This window comes from Crocodylus siamensis, chromosome 3, assembly GCF_052110815.1.
Source record: "Crocodylus siamensis isolate JL-2025a chromosome 3, ASM5211081v1, whole genome shotgun sequence".
NCBI classification, from domain to species: Eukaryota; Metazoa; Chordata; order Crocodylia; family Crocodylidae; genus Crocodylus; species Crocodylus siamensis.
The window spans coordinates 21677252-21701995 of record NC_143397.1 but is presented as its reverse complement, the minus strand read 5'-3'; the positions used below and the strand labels follow the sequence as shown (position 1 = coordinate 21701995).

Genomic DNA, 24744 nt, shown 5'->3' with positions numbered 1-24744 from the left:
GCATGCGCCTTTCACGCAATATTCCCCCATCCTTACAGCCGGCGGCTTAGCGAGTGATCGCAAGCGGGCCTGGAGGGGACTACAATTCCCATGAACCCTTGCACCTCCCGCGCATGCGCCGCTCGCGCAGCAGTCTCTGCACCCCCGCCGCCGGCCGGCATGGGGAAGCGGCGGGGGCTGAGAACTACACTTTCCAGGAGCCTTTGCACATCCCGCGCAGGCGCAGCGGCTGGGCCTGGTCCCACTTCGCCGTTGCAGCCGTAGGCGGGTGGGGGCAGGGAGTGAGTGCGGCGGCGAGGAGGAGGAGGAGGCGGCGGGAGGGGGTGAGAGTTGAGAGTTCAGCCGCCGTCGCCGCCAGCCCGGACCCATGATTCCCATATGCCCGGTGGTTTCCTTCACCTATGGTGAGTGGCGGGGGAGGGGAGGGACGGGACGGGGCGGGGGCCGCGCGGGGCCCGTGGGCCGTGTCTAACCGGGCGCTTCTTCCTCTCTCTCCTCCCGCCATGGCCCGCCGCCGCCGCAGTGCCCAGCCGGCTGGGGGAAGATGCCAAAATGGCCACCGGCAACTACTTTGGGTTCACCCACAGCGGGGCTGCTGCCCAGTACAGGTACGGCCGGGGTGCGTGTGCGGGACCCGCGCGGCCTATCCCCCCGCGCCCGGGGGCGGGGGCAGAGCCAGCCCCGGCACTAAAATGGCCCCTGACAGCAGCGGCGGAGGTGGGAGCCGCCGCTGCCTCCCCCGTGGCCCCAGCGTGGGAGGCCTCGCCCCAGGGCCCCTGAAGCCCTGTTCACGGGAGCCGTGGGCTGGGTCCCCCTGTCCCCAGGGTGCGAGCAGGACCCTGGATAGGCAGGGTCCTGAGGTGGTTCACGGGACTCTAGGGATTGGCGCCCCCATGATTTGCGGCCTGAAGGGGCACGTCGGTTGCGATTCATCCTCCAACTCACCGGTTAGCGGGCTGTGTGCGAACAGGATAGTAAAGCTCTTGCCACAAAGTCCCGTTTGTTCCAAGCTGGGGACACATCAGATCTGAGGTACGAATACGTTCTGGTATCCTGCAATCAGACGAAGAACTGGGCAGCCTGGGACCTTTGTAAAGCCTTTGTTCCTTTAGCCAAGCAAAGGAGACATTGGGCTGTTGTAATTTAACAGTAGCTTGGCAAAATTTGTGGAGCAGGACACATGACAATAGGTCTAAATGACTTTAAGAGAGTTGCAGTAATAGAAATGTATGCTAACAACTGTGTTTTGAAAGAGTCCCAAAAGTCTTATTTTTAGAGCAGTCATGCATTTGTGGCATCAGAATGGGTATTTTCCTTCCCTGCTCCATAGAGATCCTACTTTTACATTGATGTAGTATTGCTTACAGCAGAAGATGGCAGCTCTGACTCCAAGCAGCAGATAGGGAGGTGATGGACGTTAATGGAAAGAATTTCCCTGCCTCGGATGAATGAGGCCCAATTGGCCTGACAGTAGTTTTGTTATAAAATGTCCAGAATACATTTGTTGAACTTCAGATAGGATAGCAAGTGTTAATGTTTTTATGGGGGGGGAGCGAAACATCCTTGCTGCCTGGCAGAGGGATTAAATATTACTCCTGTTCCTGCATAATGAATATTAATCTTTAGTAAGTATTAAAAAGGCAAAACTCATCTCTAAACTGAATGGTAAATTACTGAGATGTACAGGTCTGCAATTGTAAACTGAAGATTAACTCAATTACTAATAGTTTCTTAGCGTTTACAAGTTGACTTGAACAATTGAAATTTGTGATTTCCCATTTAAGCATCCTGTAAAAATAAATCATTGCAAGAGGGTGAACTGTCAAAACTGCCTCTATTTCCAAGTAGGAACATAACATTACAAATGGAAAACCCTTTTGCCATTGAGTTTCCATGTCCCATGTGCAAGAAATTGTTCCACTGATAAATTAATGAAGGACTCCTTCCTCCAAACAAATTTGTAGATCGGCCGAGATTCAGTGTAAAATAAGAGAGAGGACACAGAATATTGCCATAGCTTAGACATGAGACAAAGATTCAAACTTTTTTTTGGAAAAGCGCAGCCAAAGCAAGAGGGAAAAGCTCTTAAAAGTTGCATTTAAAATGAATCCCCAGTGTGACTGTAAGGTCCCTTATCAAAATAAGATTTGGCAGATCCATAGTAATTTATTTATAGAACTTTATAAATGTACATGCCACTTTGACATATTTAAGACAGACAAGGCATAGACAAAGAATACAGCAATACTTTTTTTCTAGTTAATGTAAAATTTTAGTAATCTTACAAGAACAGTAAACTGACATCTTTGTGGATGATCTCAAGTGTCTCTTTGAAATGCACACAGCAAAAAAATGCTTTGTTGCAGGGCAGGGTCTAAAAACTATAGAGAATAGAGATTACCTTTCTTTTTTTTTACTACACGTATATTGTCTATTTCTGTAAAGGCACAGGTTCAGACGGAGAGTTTATCAGCAGGTTAATGAAACTTGGACATATTAGTGAATTGTTTTAGGAGACCAAATCACACATTTGAAATGATGGGTGTTAATTGAGTGCACAGTTAGCACTTATGATCTGGACACAAACAACACAACAGTGTTAGTATTTCCTTTTAAAAAATTAGTGCCTACCTTGTGTAAAAAGTGCTGTATTTTACTAATTTTTGTAGTGGTTACCAGTGTGCCAATCCCTTATATAAAATATTATTTTACAGAAGACAAACTGGTCAAGCCTTTCTGATCCTTTAAAAAATAAAATCCCAAGGGCTGATGAGCTGGGACAACTGTAGGCTTACCACTTACACAGGGAACTCTGTGGGTGGTCCTCTCATGTCGTGGGACCCTGTTTACTCTCTGAAATCTGACAAAGGTGCATGGGTCTGCTTGCATAAATTTCTCTGTATCATCTGAGTTGGACTTTAATTTTTAAGCATCTTAAATTAGGAAAGTAATCTTAAAATGTCTGACCAAAGCTATGTAAAGGAATGCATTTCACTGCAAGAGGAAAGGATACTAGGTAGTTATCTAAAAATAATTCCATATGAAAGTTTCATAATCCAGCTGGGTGAAGTTTGGGAGGTGTCATACTTCTGTAATAGGTTTTTACAGTTGCTTCAGCACAGATATATTTTTTTTTTAATATAAAATTTATAGGAGACTTAAATTGGTTTTAAAATGTCATGGTTGACATTCTAAATTCATTAATTGACTGATTATTCAGTTTTTCAACAGAAAAAATGGTCAATATAGTAGGCTTCATATACCATATATCAAAGGGAAAATAATTTATTCTGCACTGTCAGTGTTGCTGTGAAAAGTTGGTTGCTAATATTTTTAATTCACAACAACGTATGATGTAGTATTTGTGTGAATGGCAATCCAAATTTTAAATGGAATTAATAATTATTATGCTTTCATCCAGCAGTTCATAACACCACGTCAATCTAAAATTATATGCAAGTATTTTAGTGCCTGATGATTAGGTGACAAAAACAATGAAGTCATTGTTTTAATAAATATGAAATGAGATTTTGAGCATTTAATATATACCAGAGTATACTTTTTTAAATTGAAGGCAAATAAGGTAACACAAGTATTAGGTGCTCATTACACCTATCAATAAGGGATTTTTCTTATTCCTTTCAAACGTGCGCTGTTATGTCCTAATCTTTCTACAGTTTCTGTTCACAAATACACTAGTTGCATAAGAATAACATTACAATTTCCAGAGGAAGAGTGAAAAAAATTATAAAAGAAACGCATCAGGTAATTGCTGTAAATAACCGATACCTTTATCATTCTGCTAACAATTATATAGACATGTAAAAATTCAACTTCCAACCTACACTTTTCTCAACATACACATCACTAAAGAAATTAGCATGAGGATTTTTTTTTTTGTGGCCTTTAACCACTGTCTGCCTGTCCAGGTTTATGTGTTGACATCCATCACCTTTGCATCTGTATATCATCATAGTTAGTACTTGAGACATTATCTCCCTTCCTTCCCTGCTAGCCAGAGGCAAGTTTAGATTTCTGTTGTAATTATTCTTACCCAGAGAAGTGTGGGAGTCGTGATATGAGAGTTGATACTGTTGGGGGATATGTAAGGCAAATATGTGGGGTTTTTTGTTTAGCTGCAAATATAATAAGGCAAGTGGTTCTTGTTTCATCAGGCTGCAAGATATAAACCTGTTCCAGCTTCAGTTAAGGTTCTGTGTCCTGACACCCTGATTCTCCCCTTGTCAGCTGAGTTGTTTTGTATTGGGCAATATCATTCTTACAGAAAGAGAGAAAGAGAGCTTGTCAGGTATCTAGAAAAAAGGCAGAAGCCTTAAATTTAGTTGTACGTTTTCAGTGCAGAGTAATGGATGATCTGAGCTTTCCCAGAGTGTTAGGCTTCATTTCATGAATTGGGCTCTTACACATGAAAGGCTAACTAAATCAGAGATGCAAAAGCTATAAAATGCATCTGTAACCTGCCCTCTGCCTCACTTCAGATTAGCATGGCTAACTAGATCTCTCTAGATCAGTGTTTCTCAACTTTTCTAGATGCAAAGAACTGCTTGGAAAATAATAGCTTTTAATTTTCTCTTGGGTTTTGAATACAGCACCCTGGTTAAGAATTGCTGCTCTAGATATAGCTAGTTGTAGTAATTTGGCCTAGTTGCAGCAACTGGATCCAAGTCGCACATGGTTGGATGCAGTCTTTTGACAAGATATGGGTGGAAGTGAACCTTTCACCATTGCGGAAGTGCAATGCAGAACTGAACAATATGTTGTATTTATACAGTATAGTTTAACAGTCTGAGGTCAATTGCTTTAGGTGAATGGATTACCATAGAAGAGGGGAGTTCCTCTTTTCAGAGTAGGATTAAATGGCCATTTTTTGTAATGGAGAAAGGTAAACACACTGGGGACCCCAAAGATCTCTGCTGTACAATGAATTTCGTAATGATTTAGGAATGAAGTAAATTTCCCTCACTATCTTGATAAATTAAACATTAAGTGACTAGGACCAGATGACATTTAACCAAGAGCTCTGAAGGATCTTGTATAGACCATCACTAGAATCAGCCTCTGTGCTAGTGGACTGCAGCTGTGATTTCAGACATCTGGCAGCTAAAATTGGCAGCAACCAGAACAAATTGGGAGAGTAGGGGGTACCAGGCAACAGGCAGTGTTAACTTCCTGGGTAGGGGCCACGCTAACACACTGCCTCTGGCAACTAAAGCAGAAAGCCCCATGGCCTGGATCCAGAGTTGGGTCATCTGGCCTATGAGATGCTTTGCAGGCTGAATGACCCATCCCTGGCTGCCGACAGTGCATATGTCACTAACTGATCTGATTCTGATGTCTCTGGACCAGTGTTCTTGATATAATGCCAATCTTTAAAAAGTATTAATCCCAGGGAGCAAAAGACCAGTAAGCTTAACTTTTGTTCCTGGCATGAAGGAAAAATTTATAATAAAAAAAAAAAAAGATTAGTAGTCACATGGATAAATATGACATGCTGGAAAGAGCTGTCATGTTTTGTAAATGGAAATCATGTCTGGTCAATCAGTTGGAGATCTTTAATGGCATCAACAGCACATGAAGAAGAAGGAATCCAGTGGGTTCTCGTAAAGCTCATACCATCATTAAAAGGTGGGGAGCTCCCACTGCTGCACACACCCCAAGGAGAGGCATGTGCTCCCTGGATTTGTGTGCAGGGCAAGGGCAGGCTGCCTGCTGCAAGCTCAGGGACGGGGCTGCACCAGCTTCTTCCTGGTGGGTGGGCTGGCCTGGAGCTGTGCTTGGAGCAGGTGGGGGCAGCACTGGGAGGGGGGGTTACGGGTGGGCATAGCCACCCCAAGGTTTGCCATGGCCCCCCTCCTAGTGCTGCCACCACCTGTCCTGAGCACAGCCCAGCCCTCCCCCACTGGGAAGAGGCCAGCACAGCCCCTGGCCTCAAGTTGGCAGCTCGCCCTCACCTGGCGCACAAATCGGGGGGGCATGTCCTTCATGCCTCCCCCAGGTGTATGCACAGAAGCAGGGAGCAACAGGCCCCCCTCCCCTCCACCATGAGCAGCCTGCAGCTCCATCCCCCACCTTGCCCCAGCTGGGCAGCCCCTGCCTCTGCCCCAGACGCGCTCCCTCCCTCACTGTTGGGGTCTCATGCCCCCCCTCCCCCCCCCCCCCCAACGCCCTTTTCCCCCATACAGACTTACTGGCCAGACACTGCTCTCCATGCTGCCGAGCTACACTCCTGACCACATGCATGCTTCAGCTGTGCACATGCGTGGGGCATTTATTGGTGACATTATTGGCCATACTAGCCAAAAAAAGCCAATTGCTGATAATATAAATTTTCCTTTTATTGGTGCCGATTCAAAATGGACCAATATATCGGTGTATCTCTAATAGAGATTTATAAATATTGCATGATGTGGGGGGAAAATGAATACGGAGCTGTTGTTCATTATTTGTCAATATGAGTGATAATTTCATAGGGTAGGATGCTTAAAATACAAGGAAATACTTTTTTTTACACAATTCATTATTAACTTGTGAAATTTATTATCATGGGACAGAAATTGGTAATGTTTTCTGGTGGTAGGCTGGAATGACCCAGCTCAAGTTGGAAGGCAGGCCAGCACCACTGCTGCCACTACTTTCAGCTACCTAGCTGCAGCATGGTAAAGTTCCTGCCTGCTCAGTCATGGCACAGTTTGAGCAAAGGCCCACCCTCTGCCAAATGCTGCCAAAGCCCCCTGCTCCATGAGCTGTGTCTAGTTGCTCTGTGGGCCGGATCTGTCCTGTGGGCTGTAGGTTGTCAACTCCTGCTATAGGACATTGTGAAGACCTGCGTGTAACAGAATTTAAAAAATGGAATGGGAAGGGAGGGGGGTGGCACTAGATGATTTTATGGAGGATATGGCACCCCACTCTGCCCTGGCTGGGCAGCATCTGCCCCAGCTGTAGCCCCACTCCCTCCCTCACTGTAGGCACCAGATCAGCCTTCACACTCTTCTTCCACCACAACAGACTTATTGGCTCTCCACTCTGTATCAAAAATCAGATTGGTATCAGCCAGTATGCCTCCTTAAAAATGGGCTATCAGTATCAGCCCCCAAAATCTCTATCGGTGCATCCCTAGTCATAGTAGAAGCTGCCTGCTTATTAATATGTAAACTGTAGCTTGGCAAGTACTTTGTGAACACAAGAGTTCTGTATACACCTATTCTGTCTCTCATCCTATTCAGATCTAAATCTGTTCTGGGAGAATAGTATCTTAACAGCTGTGGTAGTCAGGTGCTGTAGCACAGTAGAGTCCAGCCCTTTGACCCAATGGGCTGGATGGGTGGTGTGGGTTTAGCCTGTAGGCTCAATCCAGTCCATGGGCCTAATCCAGTATGATGGATCAGGCCCTGGTCCCACACACGATATGCCTGGGGCACTGACCTTACACAAACTGGATTGGGCCTGCTGCCCCAGTCCTAGCCCTGTGCACGCTGGATCAGACCTGCTGCCCTGGCCTCCATGCCCCATGGGTTGAATTGGGGCCTGCCATCTGGGCTCCAGCTCTGTGTGCATAGGATTGGGCCCTGGCTGTGCAGGCATCAGATCAGGCCTACGTATGTTGGCCAGATCCCACACACAGGTGATGTCACTTAGCCTGTAAGCCTTGAAAATTTGAGAGTAGGGGAGCATTAGTTTTTACTACTGTCCTGCTGCCAAATTTCCAGACCCTTAGGGGGCTCAGTGGACTGGATTACATGGCTCTGCAGCCACATCTGGCCTGTGGGCTGGGGTTGAGCACCCCTACTCTAGTATACCAAGGCTTAAGATCATAAATCCATGCATGGATCATTGCATAGTGTTACAATTGCTAACAGTGTTCACTCAAGAATTCTCAGAGTTACTAATACATTCATTTCTAGCTTTGTTCTAAACCAGGGGTGGACACTTATACGAGTTGAAGGGCCACCTAGGGAGTTTTGGTGAGCTGAGCCCTGTTGGGGCCCGGGTCAGCACAATCCCCCCCACCTGCCCAGCCTACCAGGGCTCACTAAAACTCCCTGAGTGGCTCTGCTCCACGCTTAGCTGGGCGGATGAAGTGGGGAGCAGTATCCAGGATTTGGGTGGGTGCACCTCAGATCTTGCTGCCAATTGATCCTGGGGTCTCCATAGAGAATGGCCTGGGACCTGTAAGGTCAGGTCACACTTGGCCAGGTGGGTGGGACGAGGCTGCAGGTGGGTGGGAAGTGGCATCCGGGATCAGGATGGGCAGGCAGGGCTGGGGCCAAGGGTGGGATCAGAATTACAGGGTTGTGACAGTGCAGGGACAGCTGTAATCCATTCCCTGTGTGCCCTAGCCCAAGACTGGCAGCAGCAGCTGGAAGAAGTCAATGCTGCAGAAGCTTCCAGGAAACAAATTTTCCTGCCATGCCACCCCAGCCCCACTGTGCGCTTGGGGGTGGCAGGACTAGCTGTACGAATCATAGCTCAGGCTGCCCCCAATGCCTGGGCCAGGCAGAGCCACGGGACCTGCTGCTGGCTGGATAAAATCCCTTGGCAGGCTGGATCTGGACCACAGGCTGTATTTTGCCCACACCTGGCCTAAACCATATTCTGTCTGTGTGTGTATACACCTGTATTCCAATCAATTTGTAGGTTTATAGTTTGAAGTAATGTTAAAGTCATGACTTGCTATGCTCAGGTCTGAAAAAGGTAATTGTTGAGGGTAGGGACTTGGAAAGACTTTTGGATGAGGCATTTAAGTGGTAGAATGCTCAAAATGTTATTGCAGTTGCAGCTTTTAAGTATGGAGTTAGCAGCCACTGTATCAGATGTGTGTGTAGTACTCTGCCATATCTGTAGTACTGTACTGTATCTAGTTTTGGACCCCTGAATACAGAAAGGATATGGACAAATTGGAGAGTCCAGCAGAGGGCAATAAAAATAATGAGGCTGGGATATATAACTTATGAGGAGGGTCTGAGGGAACTGGGCTTATTTAGTCTAGAAAAGAGAAGACCAAGGGGGGATGTAATAGTAGCCTTCAGACTACCTGAGGGGGGTTCCAAAGAAAATGGATCTCAGTGGTGGCAGATGACAGAACAAGAACAATGGTCTCAAGTTGCAGGAGGGGAAGTTTAGGTTAGATACTAGGAAAAACTTAGTAAAACGTTGGAACAAGCTACCTGGAGAGGTTGTGGAATTTCCATCCTTGGAGGTTTTTAAGACCTGGCTAGACAAAGCCTTGGCTAGGATGATCTTGTTGGGGCTGGTCATGCTTTGAGAAGAGGGTTGGACTAGATGACCTCCTGAGGTCCCTTCCAACCCTAAATTCCTGTGATTCTATGAGTCTACTTTACCTGCTACTTAAATGCAACAGCGGTTGGAGTAAAACATAGCTTTTCTGGGTACCATTAAAGTTGCAATGTATGCCTTAGTGAATAGAATTTGCCACATTGATGCAGGTCGCACCTGAACACAGAAGAATTTTATTTGGTGTATCTTTATACACACCCTTTAAACCTCCCCTGCTGTGTGTATACAAATCCTATTAAAAATTGTAAAGAAAATGTTATTTCTATGCTAGAGAAAGTACCACAAATGTTGCTGTTTTCCTTTTTCCTGAACTGTCATTTGTAGCAAAAGCACTTGCTAGCAAAAGGTTCTTTAGTAAAACTAATGACATTATGGAAATAGTATAATGCTAGAGGAAAAAGTAAACTGTGCCTCATTGAACAGAGGCCTTCATTGAGCTGGCAATCATATGCAGCTACAGTCAAAAAGCAAACAAGATGTTAGCATGCATAAGGAATGGGATGGAGGTTGAAACAGGAGTTACGTCACAGTTACCCAGTGGACTGCCCTCACTTAAAGAAAGTATTGCAGAATTATGTGGCTTTTAGCCAAGGCAATGAGAATAGTTAACTAAAAATACAGGAAAAACGTTGAGAGTTCTACCTGAGGATCAAGAGAAATGCAGGGATGGAAGACAGAATAAAATATTCAAGTGGGTACATATATATAGTAAGGAAAAAGTAAAGTGAGGTTCTGTTTTCCCTATTTCAGAATGCAGGAAGATACTCTAATGGAAATAAGCAACATTCAAAATTGATACAAAGAACTGCCTTTTCATGCGATGCTAATTAGACTATTGAGTATTTTGTGTAATACAAGAATTTAACAAGACTCAAAAGAGGCTTTGTCTTTTATGTAGATAAGAATACTGAGAGATGTGATATCAAATTATAATTTTTTGGAGGAAAGATAAAACTGCACACTTCAGGATTTAAGTCAATCTATAGCTAAGGGATTAGAAAGAAACCTTCCTGGGGGTAGATGATTTTAGGGGTGTGAAAGATGCAGCCTGTAGAGCTGCTGCTGGGTCTCCAGCCAGTGTGTTGAAATGGTTCTGTGTACTCATCCAAATTGGGCCCATAAATCAGCTATGCTTGCCAGATCCATCGCACAGGGCTGGTCCAGTGCAGGTCCCAGCCACATGCAGTTCATGCTCCAGACTGACCTTGCATGCTGTGTCCAGCATCCACACTACTGGTGCTGCTCATTGGGTTTTCACTTGTACTGAAACATACTGCATGCAGTTTGTGGGGCTGGTGCTAGAATTACAAGCAACATGTGGGGCCCAGTCCCAGGTGCATTAGTTGATTTTTCTCCCTTAAAACATGGCTCTTTTTATGACATTCTGTTACTCTGTTATATATATAAAATCAACACAGTACTTGATTGTATTTATAATCAGCACAATTTGAATTTAAATTCTGCCAAAGAAGAATAATCTCTTGGATTATGACATGTTGCCTGAAGGCAAAGGTCAATGCACAATTAGTTCAGCTATTTTTACCTAAACAATCTTGTTTTTTTGTTGTTGGGCTTGTTTGTTTGTTTTTTACTGTTGTTATACCTGGAAACTGTTAACATTTTTAAGTCTCTAGGTGGTCATACGCTCTGCACTTCAGCCTTCTGGGGCAGAATCTGAACAGAAAACAGGTTGCAATGCTCTTAAATCCATAAGGATATATATGCAGCAAATCCTTGCTAATTCCCCTGATGCAGGTTTCTAACTCCACCTGCTGCTTAGCATTAGCCTGAGATTCAAGCTGTGGAAAATGGTAGTTGATGCTGAAGATAGCTCTCCATGGACACACTTAATGGAACAATGGATGTTTTTACATGTGCTTGGCAGTGGGGGGGCATGCTTTAATTAGAGCCACTCTAACTAAAGAGCTCGCAGCGCCTCATGTATCAGTGTCCCTGTGCTTCAAAATGGCAGAGTTGGCACTCTATCTAGAGCTTTTCAAACCACCCGTAGTTAAAACACTTCCATCACCGTTTTGAAGCATGGGGACACCGATACACAAGACAGGAGGCTGGCTGGAGTGTGCTAATTAGCATGCTCCAGCAGATTCAATTAACTGATTCTGCTCCAATATGTTGTTAATCACAGGGTGTTGGAGCAGCCTCCAGACTCGTCTATAGACAGTCAATGATTTTTAGAGCTGAATGAATAAAACCCATTTCATTTTTTTTACGGTGAAAGTAGTTCGCAGGTATTACAGAAATGTTCACTTTTAACATGGAGTAGTTTTTCTGTGTAACTTTAAAGCATTTTCTCAAGCAAATCTGAAACACTTTCCCATCCTTTAGCATGGGAGAACTCATAAGAATTTATATTGCCCATCGTGTTTTCTGAGGAAGTTGGGAGTTTGGGTAGAGGTAAAATCAGAACTAGTCAAAATATAACAATAGATTAGTGTAACGTTTAACATTAAAATTGCAGTAATCAAGGTTGTGAGGTTTTTTTGTTTGGTAGTTTTTTTTACTGCTTAATGTTTTAAATACAAATGGAACGACAGCATTAATTTTTTTTTTTAATACAAGTGCACAGTCTAAATTAACTACTATATTATATTTTCTCATGGACCACATTTTTTCTGGAAAATAGGTTCCTATTGCAGCAATTGCACATTAGCAAACATTTTAAGTCTGTAGTATCCTACCCACTTGGAAGTCCATAGATACCTTAACTAAGCTGTTGAAGCATCTTCTGAGTCTGCTTCCCAAAAAGTTATCTCCTAGCAAAAAGTCAGAGCCTATGTAGGACATCAGAACACATCTGCATGTGAGTAATTGATGAGAAACAATAACTTTCTAACCCCAAAGTATTTCCTTTTATGCTTCAAGAAATCTATGTTTTACTTTCAGCCAGAGCCCATATCTAAGAAAAGGACAGGGGTGAGATGAAAGTTTGTTCTTTATGCAGAAGCTGACAGTTGTCTTAAATCCAAGGCTATAAGACAATCATTGATGTAGCTTCTTATCTGATAGGAAAGTTTTTGCCTTTGATTTTTCTTTCATGGTCAATCTACATAACCTCTGAGACTGTTTATACAAGAAATAGATGAGATCTTTACCTTCAGCGATGTGCTGCATTCTTCTATCCATAATGTTTTTCTGAGAGCTTAGAGATTGACAGTTCTTGTTGCCTCCTTTGGTTATATTGTGCATACAATTAATAAAGTCATGCTCTATGCCTCTATTTTGAAGTAGGATTTTAGTAAGATGTGATTTTATTTTTGTTATTACCAGTTCAGAGTTAAAATCTACAGTAATGATAGTTTCTTGCAGACTTTTTTTCTGTTGAGTTCCTTATGAACATTGGTGGAATTCTGAATTGAAGAGATCTAGAGCATAGGTCATGTCTTCAGATTCTGTGTTTTTCAGTCTAATTACTATAAAGAAGTTCTCAGAGCAGTGATTTTCCTCAGTAAAAATCCATTTTTGTTTTCTGTTTGTCTGCATATATCCCAACTTTATAGAGTACTATCAATTCTGACCACCACATCTTTTTTCAGATCAGGTAGTTGAAGATCTTTGCTGATGGCACTTTATTTACTGTCGATAACCAGCTGTTCTTACATCCTTGTATTTTACCTGTTCTACAGGCCTTCTTCTAGTCTTTGGTCCATGACTAGTTTTCTATAATACCGTTGAAAAGAGCTGTACCAGAGTTTTTTTGGGCAGTCACTGCAGTTTAGACACAAATTATTTCCAGCCCCCAAATTCCATTTTCTGAAAGAGAAGCCCAAGTTTAATTACCAAGAACAGCCCTAACACCAAGAATTGTTTTTAATTGCTGTAATATAAACTTTCTTTTTGAATGCTTATGATTTCTTCTATGCAGCCTAAATGTTTCTGTGTTGGATATCTGCCTCAGGCTATTTTTTTTTCTTTAGCTTAAGCAAAACTCTTCAGAGGTTTTGAATATCAAAGTGGAGGAAATGCATTAATTTTCTCTGTGAAACATTTGCAAAGTTTTTTGCGGTGGGTTTTTGTTTGTTTGGCTTTTTTTTAGCATTAGCCACTATAGCATTTCCATGGTTTGAAGCAAATCCCTTAAATTTAGCAAGGGGAGAGGTGGCATGCTATTTGGGGTATGGTTTTTGCTTTCTCAGGGACAGGCTAAGATAGGGCTGTCCAACTGGTGTCCTGCTGGCTGCATGTACCCCACAATGGCCCAGCATGGGGTCTGTGGCCACTGGTGCAGATTATGCAGGAGTGGGGTGAGTGTGGTCTGTGTGCTGTAGGCACAGTGGGGTTGTGGGGAGAGGCCAGGGAATCCCAGAGGTCTGCATGCTGCCTATATGTTGGGGAAGAAGGAGGCATGCCCTAATTTCAGTAGCAAATTCTGTGTTCAGTATGAAACTGATACATTTGCATGTAAATACTAGGTCCCCGAGCAACAATATGCAGGAACTTGAACTACCCATGCAGGATGTAAAACTAGAGAATATATGTGTAACAGAAACGAGATGGAATAGCAGTCATGACTGGAATGATAGTATTGAACGATACAAGAGAGAAAAGGTAAAGATGATTAGGTAGCTAATACTGTATGTTAATTACATAATAAGAACTGTGAGAAATTCAAAAGAATAACATGGATAAAACCGAGTCTATCTATATCAGCATCACTTTGGGGAAAGCTTAGATAAAAGGTTTTGTTCAGAGTTTTTACCTCTCCAAGGTTGGATTTGTATGCGACTAGAGGTCCCTGTAATGTTCTTAAAGAGTGAAATGCCATTAAAAGTAACATCGTTATGGGATAATTAGCTTCCCAATACAGCCTGGAAAATAAATGTTACTAGTGATAGGATTTGATTAATCAGGATATGGGGTGTAATAGATAGTAGATTTCACCAAATGGTTTTCTAATCAACGTAAAGCATTGCTATTCTAGACTTTTTTTTTCTTTTTTTTTGGGTATTAAAGACATTATAACAAAACAAAAAAAAAAAGCTGGTCCAAGACAGTAACTTTAGACTGAATGATTCTGAATTGGGAATCTGCAAGATCAGTATAAAGCCTGGAAATAAAGTTGTCTGAGGGCAAAATTAACCTAATGGAACTGATTAATGCAGCCAGCTGGATTGAGAAGCTCAGGTACGTGAGTGGAGGGAAGGACTGGGAGTTCTTCAAGTCAGAAGTGCTTTTTTGTTGTTGCTGCTGTTCTTCAGATAGCTGATATTTTTCTAGACAAAGGAAATGGAGGAGAACTGAATTGTCTGGACCTCCTTTGAAATCAGAAGTTGTTATTTAAAATGAGGATCAGCAGAACTATTAAAGCATGGAGAGAACCAGCTTAGCTAAAGCTCCATCCTTGGAAGTGTTTAAGATCCGGCTAGATAAGGCTTTGGCTGGGGAGATCTAGTTGGAGATGGTCCTGCTTTGAGCAGGGGGTTAGATTAGATGACCTCCAAATGTCCCTTCCAATCCTAATTGTCTATGATTCTATGATACCCATTTGTTTTTGTGAAAATGTTATAAATTGGCTATGAAAAAAGTTCAGGTTGGAAATAAGAAAAAGGTCAAGTGAGTGAAAGTGAATTTCTGAGAATAAAAATATAACTGATGAAGTTTAATCTTAAATTACTTCATTAAAGAGATTACATGCTGTTGTTTGGTAGCAAGAAACAGGACTTGATGACGCATAATGTCCCTTCAAGTACTTCGAGTTGCCCATTTTTATTTGACCTGCAAGAGGTTGTACATACTCATTAGTAAGCCTTGTGGCAGAAAGCCACCTTGTTTCTCCCCAAAATCTCTGCCCTGTGACACTGTGACTAAAATCTCTGAGCAGCAACCATTTGATTAGGGTGGGTCAGCACGGAGGGGACAACACCCTGGCCGGTCTCTTTAGGTAACTTGAACTGGCTGCATTCCTGAGGGAGGGGGGAAACCTGCTCCCTCTGCCTACCTGACTGCATCAATTACCTGGGTGGGGGGTTTCTACCTGGGGAGCTGGAATCTGCCTGGTAACAGGTGATGTATTTCGAATTGGTTGGCTGACAGCCAACTGGGGCTGACCTCCACTGGACCAGGTGAATGAGGTCACAGGGGCTATATAGGTTGGGAGGGGGAGGAGGCTCGCTCTTCTCTCTTCCACCATGAGGTGAAGCAGCAGCAAAGCAGGGAAGACAGAGGAGCCTTGCCATCGGGACCTAGCTCTCTCTCTCACCCCAAGACTCCAGAGGGGAAACGGAAGAACTCTGGAAGATGCTTGTGAGTAAGCTACTCAATCTGATTAGATATCTAGCTGGCAGTAACACAGATGCGTGATCAAAAGGCTACCTCAGCCACACTGTTTGCTCTTTAGGATTTTACTCAACCCTGTACCCTAGTTTCCCCTACCCCTGTAATCAGTAAAGTTCTCCCTTTTGACCGGTGTGGGAGACTTATTGAGGGGTGGGTCTAAATTACGCCAGAGAGACCCCTTAGGTCTGCGGACTAAGGGAGACTTTACTTTTTGCCCCCTTGACTTGGGGAAGTGCCCCAAGTGCCTGTACTGGGTCGAGTACCCATCGGACTATTAGGCCTGTATTTCCCTGAGGACACAGGGCCGAGGCAGTCCCTTCTCGGGGTGGTGGCAGCACGTTGCCCCCAGACTAGCGAGTGTGCTCCGGGAGAGGGGTCAGCCAAGTATAAGGCGCCCCTAGGGAGGCATTCGGAGTCTGGAAGGTGGGCGGCTGCAGGGAGGTGGGCGGCTCAACGCAGGAGCGCCCCCTACTGGCCCGCCACAAGCCTCACAGTGGCATGTGAGTTTTTTATATGGTTCTGGGGATGCTTCTTGTAGCAAACCCAGGATATATACCATAGTTGTTTAATTATATGCTTGTTGAGTTTGTCATGTCAACAACCAAATTACATTAGTGACTTACTGACAAAAAGATTCTTAAAATAACCTAGTAAAATATGGCATTATTTGGATAGAGGATTGTTGTGATAGAGTAAAACAAATTTTTAAGTCATAGAAGAGTATGGGCATTCAGTCAGATAAGTATAGGAAAGGGTGACTTAAGAAAATTTTCCCAAAATTTTGCAAACTCGATCACTAGCTCTGCATGATGTTGCAGAAGCAAGGGGAACAGGTTTGCTAAAGTAAACATGGGTATAGAATGTTATTAGCCTTTGAAATCTCATTCCTGGGCTGTTAATCCTATACCATGATAAAATTATTGCTGTAAAAAAGGTTTTGGTTTTGGTGGCAGGGGGGGAGGGGAGTTGTGTTTTTGTTTCTTTTAACTGTTGGGTGACATCTCTGATAGAAACTTGCTCACTAATGACTAGTGGCTTGCTCTCAGTTCCTCAATATCAAAAGCTATCAAGTAGTCTAAATTAAATTTTAAAAAGACTTACTTTTTTTTTTTACAAATGGTATCATTTTGATAGATGTACCATTGATTAATACTGGTACATCATAATTTGATAACAAAAGTACCATATAGCTTGGTACAGCTCCAGCCATGCCTCCCATGGGTGGGGGGAACTGGGTATTGGATTCTGCGCTCCACCTTGGCCACAACAGCTGCCGCCTTCAACGGGTGGCAGCAAGGGCTTAGGCACTGCTGATAGCGGGTAGGGGGATGCAGACCACACCCCATAGCCCTGGTAGCACGGGTGAGGGGCACCAGCAGAGGGAGGGGGGGGGCCCTGTGGGTTGGGGAATGAGGGGCATTGGCAGGCCCAGGGGGCTGTGAGGCGGGAGTGAGGGGCACCAGTAGGGCTGGAGGGGATGGGGGGGCTGTGGATGGGGAGTGAGTGGCACCAGCAATGCCAGGGGGCTGTGGGTGCTGAGTAAGGGGCACTGTCAGGGCTGGGGAGCGGTGGGTCAGGAGTGAGGGGCATCAGCGGGAGTGGGTGGCTGTGGCTTGGAAGTGAGGGGACAATGGCATGGGCAGGGCACCAGCATATCAGAGCTGTTCAAATATTGTGTTTAACTGATACCTATATTTATAGTGGCATTTCATTTTAATTGTGGAAAAACGCGGGTCTGTGGGGTTTTAATCAGAGAACTTGCAATTTTTATCTGAGAACTTGCTGTTTTTTAAACAGGGAAGACCAGTATCCCTGGCTGTAATTTTGAATAGATGAATGTGATCTTGTGAATAACTCTAAAAATCAGGCATATGTTTTGTTATTCCTATGAGTATCATTGTTACTGGTCTCTTGGTATGTGGGGCAAGGAAGTAGAGAAGTCAGACTGATCAGTGAGTCTTTAAATGACTGATCTGAGGAGGCTGATCTGAGATTGGCAAGCTCAGCTGCATACATGACAAATAGTTCTAGGAGAAAGGAGTAGATTCTGATGATGTCTGGTCACAGCTCTTTCCCATTGTCTCTCTCATCTATCCTCCTCCATAGTGAGGTGAGTTTGCTCGGAATAATTGATGCTTTGGTGTACATCTCAGTGCCACGGAGGATGATTTAGTGCTCGAGTCTCCCAGGTATTAAGGTTAATATTTCATTTCTTTAGATTGGCCTTCAGTGTGTCCATAAACACGTGTTTGGCCCACCTCAAGCAGTGACCATCAGTGAGTTGGGAATATAAGACCAGTTTTGGGAGCCAGTTGTCAGGCATCCTTATGACCAGGGATCCTGGTTTTCTCTGATTAAAATTTGCATATTCTCTGGTTAAAAACCCAAAATCCATGAGAGAAACTAAAGGCCATCCACAGCCCCTCCCAGTGCTGCTGGTGCCCCGCACTCCCCCCCAACAGTCTCAACAGCCCTCCTGATGCCCCTTGCAATAGGCCCACAGACATGCAGATACAGACACTGACACCCACCCCAGCACACAAGTGTGTGGGGGGGTAAGGGTGGAGGAAAGGGAAGGTGCTGGAGGGGTAGATCAAGAAGCAGTGAGTGTGCCCACTCCCAGGAGCAGGGCCAGGGAGTGAGGGCAGGGGTGCCACTCTGTGGGGCACACACATGCCAGCTGGCCTGACAGGAGGTTCGCACACAGAGGCCGCCACCGCAACTCTACCACTGCGCCCTGCGCTGCCATCCTATGGCCACCTGAATGGTTTTGTGAGCAAGTGCCTCATGGTGCGGCAACAGCAGTGCAGTGGCAACCACCGTGTGCAGGCCAGGTATGTAAATGTGGGGCTTGCAAGCAGCAGCATGCCCCACAACCAGCTGCACGGCTCAGCAGCGGCGTGGGGTGGTGGTGGCTGCATGTAGGGTGGGGGGAGCTTTGTGAGCAAGCGCCGCCACTGTGGAGCCATGCCCTTTGCCCATGAATCCTAGAGGTAAGTGGGGCTTGGGGGCTATAGGGGGTTGAGGGAGTGGGGGGTGTTGCCATCCCCAGGCGGCACATGGCAGTTAGGAGCAGGGCCAGGGGGTGAGTGTGCCACCTGCCGGGGGGGGGGAGAGAGGCTGGCATACAGCCAGAGCACATTTCCATGGCCAATGCTGCAGGCAGGAAGAGGGATGGGGGCGCGGGAGGTGGGGCATGGGGGCTTGGGCTTGCACACAGTAGCCGCTGCCACTTACTTGGAGGCCTGTGACAGCGGTGACTGCCACTGCCTCCAAAACTTCCCCACTGCCACCATGGAGCTCTGCCCGGAGCTGTGCCGCTGGCTGCCGGGTGGCGGCAGCAGCGTGGTGGTGGCTGGGCGGCACACAGCCACCGCTGCGCTGCTGCCACTGGCCACACAGCTCCAAGCATGGCTCAGTGGTGGCAGCAGGAGGTTGTGGAGGTAGTGGCAGTCACCACTGGCACGGGCCGCTGCTGCCACTTGCCTGTGGGGCAGCCCATGTCAGCGGTGACGGCCTTTCCGTACAAAACCTGCTGCCGCCGTGGAGCCATGCTTGGAGCTGTGTGGCCAGCGGCAGCGGTGCAGCGCAGTGGTGGAGCTGGGAATGGCTGCGTGCCACCTGGCCACCACCATGCTGCTGCTGTGCCGCTGCTGGTAACCGCACAGTACCAAGCATAGCTCCATGGTGGCAGCAGGAGGTTTTCTACTCAGCGGCTGTCATCACTGGCACCAGCAGCCCTAGAGGCAAGCGGCAGCGGCCACCCATGTCAGCGGTGACTGCTACCGTCTCCACAACCTCCCGCTGCCACCGCGGAACCATGTTTGGAGCTGTGCAGCCACCCTGCGCTGCTGCTGCCAGCCACGCAGCTCCGAGCATGGCTCCACGGCAGCAGCGGGAGGTTTTGGAGGCAGCAGCTGACACTGCCATTACAGGTCTCCAGGTAAGTGGCAAACCCAACCCCCCCTCCCCCCGGCATCCCTCGCCTTGGTTGCAGCGTTGGCCATAGAGCTGTGCTCTGGCTGCATGCCTGCCTCCCCCTCCCCCAGGCAGGTGGCTGAGCAATAAGTGTGTGGCCCACATATGGGGGGCACCACCACAATGCGCCTGGCATCGCTTTCCCACAAAGCCCCCACAGAGGGCCACCCCTGCCCTCACCCCCTGGCCCTGCTCCCAGCTGCAGTGTGCCACCTGGGGCCAGCAGCACCCCTGCTCCCTCAGCCCCCAACTATCTTCCCCAGCCCTGTCCTACAGCCCCACTTACCTCCATGCTCCGGAAGCGAAGGGCAAGTCTGAGCCTGAGCCAGGCCTTGGCTGCCTCAGAGGCTCAGGCCCTGCCCTCCCTCCCCCTCTGGCCAGGGCTGGGGTTTTCTCGCCCTTTTTGCAAATTGGTTCTTGCAGGCTGGAGCTGGTGCTGTATAAACATGGCTGCAGTGGTCATGGTGTTTGCTTGAGCCAGAACTCTGACATTAGTTCTTCTATCCTTCCAATCATTTGGATGATTTTCCAAAGACATTGCTGATGGTAACATTCCAAAGCTTTTAAAGGGTTTCCAAGATGTCATTCAAGTCTCACATCCATACCACAGGGTAGGGATGACAACAGCCCAGGAAACTAGAAGTTTGGTTTGGCTCCTGATGTCATGATCATCAAAAACACAATTTTGGTGACATCCAGAAGTAGCACTGGCTGATTTTATGTAGTGTTGAATATCATTATCTAGGTTTACTTTTTGGCAATGGTGGCTACCCAGATAAGGGAAATGCTCAACTTTATCCAAGGATTACCCTCTAATTGTAATGTGTGGAGGAGCAGCTGGTTGGTTTGCAGTGAGTTGGTAAAGTATCTTGGTTTTCCTGAAGTTGATGATGAGTCCAAACATTTCATACACTTCACGAATGTAGTCCTGAGTGACCTGAAGCTCTTCAATTGAGTGAGCGCACATAGCACAATCATCAGTGTATTGAAGATAAGTAATGGCACTATGGCTTATCCTGCATTTGGAACGTAACTTGTTGATGTTAAAGAGATTGCCATCTATGCGATACTGGATTGGATGCTGACTCCAGATGGAAGTCTGTCAGCAATGAGATGTGTTGGTTCAGTCGCATCTCCTTGCTTGACTCCCATTCTCATAGTGAAGGGGTCTGTTTCTGAGCCGTTCCTTAGGACAGTTGCTGTCATGGAGGAGTCTAATAGTAACACATTGTTGGTAGGCATCCAAATCTCATCAGAGCCTTTAGTTGGGTCAGAGAAGGCCATGTATAAGATCTTGGTGTTATTTGCAGCACTTTTCCTGCAGCTGTTTTAGAATAAAGATCATATCTATTGTACCTCTGACTGGTGTGAAACCAAGCTGGGACTCGGGTAGAATCTCTTCAGTGAGGAAAGTGAGTCTGTTGAGGATCACACAAACAAGGATCTTACCAGCTACAGACAGATGCAATACCATTTTAATTGCTGCAATCTGATCTATCTCCTTTCTTGAATATGATTATGAACCTGGCATTTCTCAAGTCACTGGGAATCTGTTCTTGTTTCCAGATTTTCATAATAACATTGTGGGTTGCATCCACATGAGCGTAGATATTTGGTTTCCTGGGGACAAGTTCCCTTTGGAACGTCTGTGCCACGCACCCCTGGTACACGGCAGACTACCCCAGACACTGGGCTGGCCCCATCAGCCTTGCCTGGAATCCTGAGCGCCTTGGGGGCTGCGGCAGTGGTGATCCTGCCACTCAAAACCTGTCTGGCAGCTGGAGTGTGGCTCCCCCTGTGCACTGCCCCACTTCTTTGGTGCAGGTTCTTTTGACCTGAGGATCTCCCAGTCAGACTCCTTGCCCCGCCCCCACGCTGCTACCTTGCAGCATGGAGAAAATTTGAATATGTAATACAAGTCACTTCTCAGCCTCTTGAAGGCTCAGATCAAATGTAGTGCCGCAGATGTGTCTGCAGCGCCACATACTGCATAGCCGCGCTCATCTGGATGCACCCATATAGTTTGAGAGAGCTTTTGCCCAACTCGCTTATAAATTTCAGCTTGTATTTCATCAGGGCCACATGCTCTAGTTGTTCTTCATCTGCTTAATGGCTTTCAAGGACTCTTGATAAGTTGGTGGATCTACAAAGTAGTCCTTTATGGGGTGTTGCAGAATGGCTTTCATGGTGGTATCATCAGCGTTACAATCTTGGTTTCTTCCACTGTGCATTGATGACGGAGCAGTCTTTAAGGAGTGTTGTTCAGTTCTTGGACTTCAGAGGGATGGCTCCTTGTGTGCTTGGCCCATAGATGGTTTTGATTGTGCTGAAGAAACTCTGCATGTTATGGCTATCAGAAACTTTTAAATCTTGCTTTGTCCTCTCCTGCTTGTTCTTTTGCTCTCAGATTTTCCTCTGGGTCTCAGTTTTAATGTGATAAGTGTCTTGCTTCTGTTGATGTCATTATGCCAAGCTTTGAAAACCCTCCTTTTTTATCAATGAGAGCCTGTATTTTCCAGTCATTTTCATTGAACCAGTCCAGTTGTTTCTTTGCAGAGAAGTTGAAAGATTCTTTGCAGTGTATTTTCTTGATGCTCTTCCAGTGATCGGTGGTGTCAAGATTGGCAGGGAGGCTGAACAGTTTCTCACTGAGGTTCTGCTATAGATGATCACTTTTAGTGAAGTTGATACTGAACCACTTCCTTAGTTGCCTCTCTTATTTACTTCATTTTGGGTCATACCAATGGAAGTTATGGGGAACATATCAAATGATGAGCTGTCCAGCATTTGTCAGTGCTGGTCATCACTCTGGTGATATAGACATTGCAATGGTTGTAATTACCAAATCACATACGATGTAATTAGTGGTTTGAGCAGCAGTGCATCCGCAATATCTTTCATTTTGTTGTTTGGGTGGAATAAGGAGCTTGTGATGATGGGATCGCATTCTAAACACTTGCTCAGGAGAAGAATACCATTTGAAATTACTTTCCCTATCCCTTCCTTTCAATAGCTCTGAGTCCCTGCCCACTCTAGCATTGAAATTACCAAGAATTATCTTCTTTTCTCTGGGGCTAGATGACAGGAGTTGGTTGAATTTAGAATAGAATTTTTGTTTCATCATCTGCATCGAGGCTCGGAGCATTTGCGCCGATGACTGTTGCTTGTTGTCTTCTGGTCAGTTGCAGACAATCACCTGCTCCATCAACTGTTAACTGAAGACTCAAATATCTGGAGGCTTAAGAGGCTTAAAAGTCATAAGCTGTTTGTACGTGAAGCCCACAAACTCCTGGTAGAGACTGGGATGTTGAACCAAACCTATAGGCAGCAACAATGGGCCAACTGCTGGAAAAGGTCAGGCCTGTTCTACAGTATTTTATACCAACACCAAATGAGTCCCCCATTGCATTCAACCTTGACAGAAGAGTGGGTCAAACTGAACAGACTGAGATTTGGATACACTTCAAAACGACACAATGTGAACATCTTGGACAGCCCTTTTTGTGAATGCAGTGTCCAAGAAACAGCATGGAACTTAATCAAAAGTGGAAGAGCCCAGAGCAGCCCCAGCCTACCCTACGCCGTGCAGATCCAGGAGCACATGCCTCCCAGGGTACGCATAGCAGCAGGAGCTGCACCCCCCAGGACGAGCCACTTGTGGTTCAGTCCCATGGCCCACCCCAGCTGTGCAGGGCCTGCCCCAGCCCCACTCCCTCACTCATCACTGCCTGCGTGCCCCTCCCCACCTCTGTTGCAGCCGCCAGAAGCCTGCAGCCCCACATTTGGGGAGGCTCTTCCACCACCTGTGGACGTCATTTGAAAGAGAGAGAGTTGAAGACAAAGGGTTGTGGCATGCATGTTGATGCCATGCTAATTGATGCATCTCAGTAATGAACTTGGTCTTGATAGCAAAACCTGTGTCATGGATATGTCTGTTTTTCATTCTTTTCCTTTGGAAAAGAAGTTGTAGGCATCACCATGCTCTGTGAGCTGCCCTTTTCCTGCATGTCCGTCTCATTAAGTGCAGCAACCTCAGTATCAAATTATGCAAGGTCTCTGGCCATGATTGTTGTCCTTCTCTATTGTTAGTTTAGTTCCTCAGAATATGGATATTCCAGGTTGCAAACTTCATTACTTGATTTGAATCACGGTGATCCCACTGGATGCAGTCTTCCAGTTAGGTAAAACAAGACAGACTGTATAAGTCACCTTTTCTAGCTCCCTCCCCATACAGTCATGATTGCAGCTGCCAGATTGCACACCCATCTCTCTTCCAAGTTCAAAACGGTCATCATAGAATCATCAACTCTTGTTGTAGGTTCATGACAATGGGCTTCTGGTAAGCACTTGCCACCATCACCATAGGACTTGCTATGAAAAGAAGACGTGTCTTCTTTCAATGTGGGGACACCATTGCGCATCAGTAACCATGTAATAATTTGTGGAAGGGAAACCTTAATCTGATGGCAAAGAAAACCTAGACAACTGGAGGTTTCTATTCCACTGTAGCCTTCATCTGCCTTTGTAGCCATTGTGAAATATTCTTGTTTCATCTGCTTATTCCTCTGTTGAGGACTTATTTTCCATTTTGGATTATTCTTAGCCTGGAAACCTCACTCTCAGCCTTGTCCCCATGGGTAAACCTACCAAAAAAAACCTCAAGATAGCATTTCTCTTCAGGTCTTTGGTAGCATACATGTCATGGTTGTGATCCATAGGAGGTTTATATGGGTATACTTACTTATATGGGTGTTGAGGAGAGGGGGTCAGGTGAGCTACAGCTAATCTTGGGGTGACTGCAGCCCCCTGCCAGCATCACTTCTGCCCCCCAACACAGTCTGCTCCCCTCCCCCCCCACAACACACACACGCGCACGCGTGGAAGAGCCTGGTGCAGCCCCAGCCCTCAGCGGTAACCTGCCCTGTCCCACACAGGTCCGGGGGCACACTGACAGATGGATGTAAAGCCAGGGGTGCTGGGAGCTCGTATGCCACCGCTGCCATATATACACTCTGTGTTGCTGCTGGGCACTGCTTCCCTGCACCCAAGTATCCCCGCTTCTCCATGCCACTGGCTTTGCTTGCAGCCGGCCGTCAGCCCCCGTCCTTCCCTGGCATGCAGTGGCGGTGCTGAGTGTATAAATGGTGGCAGGGATGG

The 24744-nt window shown here is 45.9% G+C and overlaps 1 protein-coding gene and 1 non-coding gene across 6 annotated transcripts in view; both read left to right on the top strand.

The window, feature by feature from the left end:
* Window positions 1-249: 249 nt before the first annotated feature.
* Window positions 250-24744, top strand: part of ZFR (zinc finger RNA binding protein) — a 63619-nt gene continuing 39124 nt past the window's right edge. For 2 of the 5 annotated variants that reach the window (XM_090037905.1, XM_090037904.1), the window contains exons 1-2: window positions 250-404; window positions 524-608. In XM_090037905.1, coding sequence (XP_089894031.1) covers window positions 368-404; window positions 524-608 — 122 coding nt within the window. In that variant the 5' untranslated portion in view covers window positions 250-367. Of the gene's footprint in view, window positions 405-523; window positions 609-17286; window positions 18444-24744 lie in introns of those variants that run through there. The other 3 variants (XR_016441171.1, XM_090037902.1, XM_090037903.1) reach the window with 3 other exon arrangements.
* LOC149868064 (small nucleolar RNA SNORA66) lies at window positions 16391-16526 on the top strand. The gene has a single exon (XR_016441528.1). It is a non-coding gene; the product is annotated as a small nucleolar RNA SNORA66 (small nucleolar RNA).